Source organism: Erythrolamprus reginae, chromosome 10, assembly GCF_031021105.1.
Source record: "Erythrolamprus reginae isolate rEryReg1 chromosome 10, rEryReg1.hap1, whole genome shotgun sequence".
Lineage (NCBI taxonomy): Eukaryota > Metazoa > Chordata > Lepidosauria > Squamata > Dipsadidae > Erythrolamprus > Erythrolamprus reginae.
In genome coordinates this window covers 46,896,458-46,905,616 of record NC_091959.1, presented here as the reverse complement: position 1 = coordinate 46,905,616, position 9,159 = coordinate 46,896,458, and the positions used below count along the sequence as shown (strand labels likewise).

At 45.9% G+C, this 9,159-nt stretch overlaps 1 protein-coding gene across 1 annotated transcript in view; it reads right to left on the bottom strand.

Annotated features, from left to right (window-relative positions):
- LOC139173001 (zinc finger protein 436-like) overlaps positions 1–8,765 on the bottom strand; it is a 10,329-nt gene extending 1,564 nt beyond the window's left edge. Inside the window, exons 1-5 of the mRNA XM_070762389.1 lie at positions 8,689–8,765; positions 6,721–6,936; positions 4,081–4,207; positions 2,091–2,204; positions 1–1,029 (exon numbers count right to left, since the gene is read on the bottom strand). The exon at positions 1–1,029 is cut by the window's left edge and continues 1,564 nt beyond it. Of these exons, the coding sequence (XP_070618490.1) occupies positions 1–1,029; positions 2,091–2,204; positions 4,081–4,207; positions 6,721–6,744 (1,294 nt within the window). The 5' untranslated portion in view covers positions 6,745–6,936; positions 8,689–8,765. The remainder of the gene's footprint in view (positions 1,030–2,090; positions 2,205–4,080; positions 4,208–6,720; positions 6,937–8,688) is intronic.
- Positions 8,766–9,159: the final 394 nt, after the last annotated feature.

The window sequence follows — 9,159 nt, the reverse complement described above, 5'->3', positions numbered from 1 at the left end:
CGAACTCCTGTTTGTAGCGGAAGCTCTTCTCGCAGCCGGAACAGCGGTAGGTCTTCTCTCCAGCGTGGCTCCTCTGGTGCCAGGTGAACTCTTGCTTGAAACGGAAGCTCTTCTCGCACTCTGGACACTTGTAGGGCCGGTCGCCGACGTGGGCCCGCTGGTGCCACATGAACTCCTGCTTGTACCGGAAGCTCTTCTCGCATTCCGGGCACTTGTACGGGCGTTCCGCCGAGTGAGTCTTCTGGTGCCAGGCCAGCTCCTGCTTGAAGCGGAAGTTCTTCTCGCAGGCGCCGCATTTGTGGGGCCACTCCGCAGTGTGGGTGCGCTGGTGCCACATCAGCTCCTGCTTGTGACGGAAGACTTTGGCGCAGTCGCCGCAGCGGTAGGTCTTTTCTCCGGCGTGCACCTTCTGGTGCCAGCTGTACTCGTGGGCGTATCGGAAGGTCTTGTCACACTTCCCGCACTTGTATGGCCTCTCCTCCTTAAGCACACCCTTCGCGCGGACGCCCGGCATGGAGCAGTGCGCACAGGAGCAGGGCAACACCCCAGCTTGGCTCCGGGACTCAGCAGGGGTCAGGGGTCTCTCAAAACAGCCGTTCTCACATTCGGGGCACACCTGTTCCAATGCGCCATGGGGCACCGCTCCCGGGAGAGCAGAACGGACGGGGAAACATTTCTGGCAATGGGTGCAAATCAATAGCATCTCCTCGTCGGTACATGACTGGGGGTCAGCAATGCTTGGGGGCCAGAAAGTGCTTTCCCCAGGCCCTCGAGATGCGGGTTCAAATTCCACTGGCAGAACCTGCTCACCCGCCAGGTTGCAGTTCGCCTGCTTGGACCCCACGTCCCAGGGAGACAAAATGGCAGATCCATTTATCGCGGAATTAGGCCCAAGGGAGCATCCTGGCCATCGGGGCTGCTCAGAGAGAACCCCCTGGTCCTGGCTCCCCTTCTGGGCTGGTCGGCAACAGGACAGCCCTGTGTCATCTTCGTCCAGCGAAGGCTCCTGTTTGATTGTCGGTTGGCCACCTGTCAAGACGAGAGACCGAACGAAAGCATCACGCAAGTGCAGGAGAGCAAAAATACTGCATAATTTGGAGGGGGGGGGGGTTGTGAGTGAACAAGGTGGGGGGGAGAGAAATGAGACATTACGAGCCCCGGTGGCACAGTGGTTACAGTGCAGTTCTGGAGGAAATGGGGATTTTGCTGTATTCTTCCCCTAGAGTGGAGCGGGAATCCCGTCACTTGGCAGGACCCAGAGGAAGAGCCTTCTCTGTGGCGGCCCCGACTCTCTGGAACCAACTCCCCCCAGAGATTAGAATTCCCCCACCCTCCTTGCCTTTCGTAATCTGCTTAAAACCCACCTCTGCCGCCAGGCATGGGGGAACTAAGATACACTTTCCCCCTAGGCCTTTACAATTTTATGCATGTTATGTTTGTATGTATGACTGGTTTTTATATAATGGGTTTTTAACTGTTTTTTTTAGTATTCGATTTTGTTGTACTGTTTTACTGCTGTTGTTAGCCGCCCCGAGTCTGCGGAGAGGGGTGGCATACAAATCCAATAAATAATAATAATAATAATAATAATAATAATAATAATAATAATTATTATTATTATTATTATTATTATTATTATTTTATAGTATCCTTCCCCTGCCACGCCCACCAAGCCACACCACGCCCACAGAATCAGTAGTAAAAAAAAACCCACCATTGGTCTACCCTCCTTTCCCCTGAGTTCTAAGAGTGGAGTCGATCATACAATTGCAAAAATTCAAATTAGAAGATGTAGGACAAGGAGAAGGCAGAGCTCGATGGTGGAGTCAAACGAGCAATCAGTCTGGAGTCATTGCGCTGCCACAAACAGTCTCAATCCAACCTTCCTGGAATTCTGTTGATGGCGATGATGATGTTATCCACGCCTGACTGGCCCCACCCCGTCTATTCTCTGCCTCCCGGATCCCAGCTGATGGGGAGGGAATGGGGATTTCCCCTGTGCTACCCACCAAGCCAAGCCACGCCCTCCAAGCCCCGCCCACAGAACCAGTGGTGAAAAAAACCGAATCGCATCACTGATACAGACACACCTCCAAAATTGTCCTTGGAATGGTCTCTGGATTTTGGGAGCTGTGGTCTCCCTCCGCAAGGCTTCTCCCAGCCTTCGATCTGCAGAAGGATGCTGGGGGGCTGAGTAGAGAGACCTGGGGGGGGGGTGGCAAAAGGGAGAGATGAGTGTGAATCCTGCCACTCTTTGGGAGGAGCAAGACCAAACAGGCCTTTCTCTGAATTTATTTTTCCTTTCTATTTGTCTTCTATCTCTTCTTTTTCTTTATTAAAATACACTGCTCAAAAAATAAAGGGAACACTTAAATAACACAATATAACTCCAAGTAAATAAAACTTTGGTGAAATCAGAGTGTCCACTTAGGAAGCAACACTCATTGACCATCAATTTCCCCTGCTGTTGTGCACATTCAACTTTGTACAGAACAAAGTATTCAATGAAAATATTTCATTCAGATCCAGGGTGGGTTCTTTGAGTGTTCCCTTTATTTGTTTTGAGCAGTATAGTAATATATTACTATATTAGTAGTAATATATTACTATACTGCTACTAGTATTAGTAGTAATTATATTACTATTAATAGTAATTATATTACTATACTAATAGTAATATAATTACTATTAATATAGTAATATATTACTATATTAAAATGTATAAAATAGTGTTTAATTTAGAAATAGCCCAGTCAGGTTAAACAGTCCAGTCATACACATTCAAATCATTTTTTTTTTAAATTTTATTTATTAGATTTGTATGCCGCCCCTCTCCGAAGACTCGGGGCGGCTAACAACAGTAAAGAAAACAATGTAACAAATCTAATATTAAAAAATAATCTAAAAACCCCGATTTAAGAGACCAATCATACAAACAAGCATACCATGTATAAATTCAATCAATATCTCTCAATACAATAACAATATTACAAACCTGTCTTTGTCTTACATATCAGACACATATTACAGCTTACAAATAAGTTAAATTACCATCGAACACACAGAGCTTACTATATCAGTCACAATGAATCAGCAGAAAGAACAGAGAGAGCAGAGAGAGAGAATCGTGCTTTCTGGCTCCCTCTTATGGCCCTTTGCAACACTACATCTTAAAGCTGTAGTACTTAGAAACATAGAAGTCTGACGGCAGAAAAAGACCTCATGGTCCATCTAGTCTGCCCTTATACTATTTTCTGTATTTTATCTTAGGATGGATATATGTTTATCCCAGGCATGTTAAATTCAGTTACTGTGGATTTATCTACCACGTCTGCTGGAAGTTTGTTCCAAGGATCTACTACTCTTTCAGTAAAATAATATTTTCTCATGTTGCTTTTGGTCTTTCCCCCAACTAACTTCAGATTGTGTCCCCTTGTTCTTGTGTTCACTTTCCTATTAAAAACACTTCCCTCCTGGACCTTATTTAACCCTTTAATATATTTAAATGTTTCGATCATGTCCCCCCTTTTCCTTCTGTCCTCCAGACTATACAGATTGAGTTCATTAAGTCTTTCCTGATATGTTTTATGCTTAAGACCTTCCACCATTCTTGTAGCCCGTCTTTGGACCCGTTCAATTTTGTCAATATCTTTTTGTAGGTGAGGTCTCCAGAACTGAACACAGTATTCCAAATGTGGTCTCACCAGCATTCTATATAGTGGGATCATAATCTCCCTCTTCCTGCTTGTTATACCTCTAGCTATGCAGCCAAGCATCCTACTTGCTTTCCCTACCGCCTGACTGCACTGTTCACCCATTTTGAGACTGTCAGAAATCACTACCCCTCACTACTTCAATACAAACAAACATTCCTTATTAGCTTGTTTATATGTTGCAAACCCAACTGTTTTCTACAGAGTTCTAACAGTCTTATACTCCAAAAAATATGGTACATTGTGCCCAGAGAGAGAACTAGCTGTACTGGATCCCTTTTGAAAAGTTCATCCTTCAAATAGCCCGTGTGTGGTTTTGAACCAGGAATTCCCCACCCACCCACCCCCCAAATTGAAAAATCACTACCTAGAGACACCAGGGCTTCGTAGTTATCCTTCATGACTTCCAGGTAAAGGCTCTTCTGCCCATCGCTTAGAGTCTCCCACTCACTTGGGGAAAAATAGATCGCCACCTCCTCAAAGGTCACCAGATCCTGGAAAAGGAACCCAGGAGAGGTCAGCGCCGGCTCAGTTTACCTTCTTGATCTCTTGGGGTGGTATCCAAGTGAATAAAAGCACCCAGTCATTGCTGGATTTCCCCCCCATGATTTACTTTCTGCAATTTGAATAATTGTGCCAGTTGGTGGGTCCGCAGAGGAGGGCCTTCTCTGGGGCAGCCCCGGCCCTTTGGAATCAACTATAGAAACATAGAAACATAGAAGTCTGACGGCAGGAAAAGACCTCATGGTCCCTCTAGTCTGCCCTTATACTATTTTATCTTACAATGTGTTCTGTCTGGGTGCCCCCAGACTTCAACACCAACTGGAAAAAGCAGCCAGACACGCTGGTAAAAGCAAAAGCACTTTATAGTGTGAAAAATAAACACAGAGAAAAACCTGTTCTTCCCAACAGGCAGACTATGAGACTTCACAGCAGAGTCCTGATGGCCAGACAATACAGCAGACTTCTTGCTGGCACACCCACCACTGTAGAGAATAAGACCCACACCTTTCCCCCCCAAGGTTTCAGTATTCAAAGTCACAAACCAGAATTCCAAGACGCCAAAGATCACAGCCAGGTCCCAGGACTCCCAAAGATAATACTCCACAAGCCAGGAAGGGTGGGTCTGCCTTTTCAGCCTTTACAGAGAGCACCACACCCAAACCCAGCTGTTGCCTCTTTAGTGCTGAAAGTACCTGGCTAATTGTCCCCTTCGTTGTGTTGCTCTTCTCTGCCGGAGATCGATTATTGCTTGTGCATTTTCATCTAAGGAATCCAGGCTGCTTGCTGGGGAGAGCTCCCTCTCGGGGGACTCTGGCTGTCCTCCCTCTCCCTCAGCCTGAGATTCCTCCTCCCCGTCTGCCTGAACCTCCTGTTCCTCATCCTCCCCCTCTGAGCAGGAAGCCGGCAGAGGATCAGCCGTTCCCTGAGGGGCCTCAGACGGAATCACAACACAATGGATATATGCTTATCCCAGGCATGTTTAAATTCAGTTCCTGTGGATTTATGTACCACGTCTGCTGGAAGTTTGTCCCAAGGATCTACTACTCTTTCAGTAAAATAATATTTTCTCATGTTGCCTTTGATCTTTCCCCCAACTAACTTCAGATTGTGTCCCCTTGTTCTTGTGTTATTTTCCTATTAAAAACACTTCCCTCCTGAACCTTATTTAACCCTTTAATATATTTAAATGTTTCAATCATGTCCCCCCTTTTCCTTCTGTCCTCCAGACTCTACAGATGGAGTCCATGAAGTCTTTCCTGATACGTTTTATGCTTAAGACCTTCCACCATTCTTGTAGCCCATCTTTGGACCCGTTCAATTTTGTCAATATCTTTTTGTAGGTGAGGTCTCCAGTATCTCCCCCAATGTCCGTACTGCTCCCTCCCTACTGGCCTTCCGAAACGCCTCGAAGACCTGGCTCTGCTGGCAGGCCTGGTGGCCGTGAGGGTCAACATCTTAGTTCCAGCCGAATTATGGTTTGATTGTATGTGTGAGTGGATGATTGTATTGTTAGTCTAAGACAGGGGGTAGGCAAAGTTGGCTCTTCTATGACTTGTGGACTTCAACTCCCAGAATTGCTGAGCCCAATCATGCTAGCTGAGGAATTCTGGGAGTTGAAGTCCAAATGTCATAGAAGAAACTTTGACTATCCCTGGTTTAAGGGTTTTTAATAGTTGTTATGATTGATTGGCTAGTTTAATGGGGTTTTATTGCTTAATATTTGACTTTTTTTAATGACATCCTTTTATTGTTCTAAGGTGCCCTGAGTTCCATGGAGTTGGGCAGTAAGTAAGTAAATAAATAAATGTGTGAGTGAGTGAGTGAGTGAGTAAGTAAGTAAGTAAATAAATAAATAAATGAGTGCGTGTGTGCGTGAGTAAATAAATAAATAAATAGCTAAATAAGTAAGTAAATTGGTAAATAAATAAGTACATTGCTCAAAAAAAAGAGGGAACACTTAAACAACACAATATAACAATTGTACAAGTCAATGTAACAAGTCAATCAAATGTCTGTGAAATCAAACTGTCCGCTTAGGAAGCAACGCTGATGGACAATCAATTTCCCAGGCTGTTGTGCAAAGGGAATAAGTTGTGCAAATGAAATATTCCATGAGAATATTTCATTCATTCATTCATTCAGATCTGGAATGTGTTATTTGAGTGTGTCCTTTTTATTTATTTTTTAGCAGTATTTATTTATTTATTATTTATTTATTGGACCCCTCCGTGGACTTATTTATAATTATAATTTACTTATTATAAATAAATAAGTAAGTAAGTACTGTAAGTAAGTAAATAAATAAATACATACATAAATAAGTAAATAAATAAGTAAATAAGTAAATTAACTAACTACTGGTTCGGAGAATAAGATGTAAAACCGGCACCCGTTTTGCTCGAAACTTTTGAATCCCATCCCTGCAATACTCAAAGCAAAGGAAGAGAAACCCAATTATTTGCAAAGTTTGTAGGAAGCCTCGTTGAGCAGGAGGCAAACTCACCTGCAAGTTGGGGTCTCCAGCCATCTCTTCCTTTCTCTCTCTCTCAAGGTGAGGCTCTGCCAATCTTTCTACAACCCCAAATCCTTTGTTCTTGCAAGGGGATCAGATCAATACGACAGCTGATCAACGCGGGACGGTTTCTTCTTTGGTATTAGGCAGATTTGGGGCGGGGCAGGCCAGCTCCAAACCAGGAGGACTGTAAACCCATCACCTGCCCTATAGGATGCAGGAATGGCGGGGAAGGGAGAGGAGAGGAGACATAAGGAGAAATTTCCTGACCGTGAGAACAATTAGCCAGTGGAACAACCTGCCACCAGAAGTTGTCGGTGCTCCATCACTGTGGTGTTTTTTAAAGAAGAGACTAGATAACCATTTGTCTGAAACAATACGGAAAGACTCTACGAAGAAAGAACAGTGTTGGAACAAGGAATGTGTGACTTTTTCACCCTTTAAATGGTTGTAGCATTCTCTCTTTTTAAAAATTTTTAATGACAGTTTTTATTTACAAATATATATGACAAACAAAGGACACTTAAAAACAGTGCATCTTACTATTTGTTATATATATATATTATAATATATTTATTACAATATATTTATTATATAACAACAACAAACACAATAATAATAATAATAATAATAATAATAATAATAATAATAATAATAATAATAATAATAATAATAATATTTGTATGCTGCCCCTCTCCGAAGACTTGGGGCGGCTCACAACATATATATTTATTATAATATATTTATTATAATAAGTATTAGTATACCACCAATACGTACTTGACAAAACAAACAAATAAATAAAATAATTAAACCGTAGTCAACCTGATAGTAACTTTTCCTACAGTTCTTCACCCAGGTTAAAGTTCATCCCTCATTCCCCCCCCCACAAATCCATCCCGTGGACCACTCCGGTTCTCTCAATGCCCACGATCCTCCCCTTTGCTTCCGGCTGGTGCAGAACAAAGGATGACCTTGAATCTTCCGGAAATAATTTGTTGTGGCTTTCAATGCAATCACCCCTCCCCGATTTCCCACCGTACTTTTTCTACTTGTGGCAAGGCAAAAACTCCATCTCAAAAACGATGGTTGGGTCCTGACACTGTTTCTATCTGTCTCTCTCTCTCTCCCACCTCACTAGGTTGTTGTTGCGGGGAAAACAGGAGATGGAAAGAACCTTAGACATGTTTGTCAGGTGGGGCCAAAAAAATAATAATTAAGAAACAGCCACCTTAAAAAAAATAAATACGTTAAGAGATTTCCCTATTCAAGTGCGACAGCCAAAAGCTTTGTGTATATGTGTGTGTCTGTGTGTGTTTGTGTGTGTGTGTGTGTGTAAGGCACCTCCTGCATGCAAATGTTATGCAAACATCATGTATAGATTGAGGATGCAAATGAGCCACAGCCTTTGGCTCAGGGAGGGTTTCCATACTGGCTGGCTGGGGGTGAGAATGGGGGTGGGTGGGTGGGTTAGGGGCTGGAGACCCCCCTCCTTCTCTCCCTCTGCCCCAAATATCACAGCTGCCTCCTGCAGAGCGTTATCCAAGGGGGGGGGGTGTTGCAGGCTGGCCTGAAAGTAAACGGCAAGATTCGAAGGGTCTCCTTTGAATCCTTACTCTCTTCTGTCGCCCTCTCCTCTCCTCTCCTCTCCTCCCCCTATCCTATATCCCATTCTTTCTTTCCATTTCTTTATTTGGCTATTTATTTATTTCTATTTATTCTCTTCTCTCCTCCCCTCCCCTCTATCCCATTCTTTCCCTTCCTCTTCCTCTCCTTCCGGAGCCAGGCAGCCCTCCACTTAACCACCACCATCCGGCTCCACATCTCCGTTGCAAAGCGAACCTCCCCCGCGGGGTCCCCTTCCCTCCGCCCCGGCGGTTCCCCGCGCCGGATCCCGGCCAGGAAGCCCCCAGCCGACCTGGGAGAAGCCTCCCCGGCCGGGACCCAAACCCGGCTTACCTGCGGCCGTCTCTCCCTTGGCAGCCCGGTTTTCCTGCGCGGCTGGTCGAAGCCCGGCGGTCGCCCCTCTCCTCCCGGCGCCGGGCGGGTGGGCGAGGAGGCCCCCGGCCAGGCTTAACCCCTCGCTCGCCGCAGGGAGGCAGCGCTAGCCCGCCCGCCGCACACCGCCCCCGCCTGGCACGGAAGCCGCACCCGGCGCCCGGCTGGCAAGGCGAGAGGACGGGTGCGGCCCGGGCAAGTCCCAGGAACCGGCAGCCCCGGTCAGGTTGGGTCGGGGAGGGCTGGGCTCCGGAGCCCCGCGCGTCCCGGGTCTCGCGTGGGTCTTTTGCAGCGGCTTCTAAGGGAAGGAACCCAGCCATCACCCGGCTCGCCCACCCGCGCTCCTTTTCCGAGAGGTCCCGGCCCTTCGCCTCCCTTCAGCCCAGGTCTCTTGCAGCCGCTTTGAAGGGAAGGGGGGGTCCCAGCCATCAC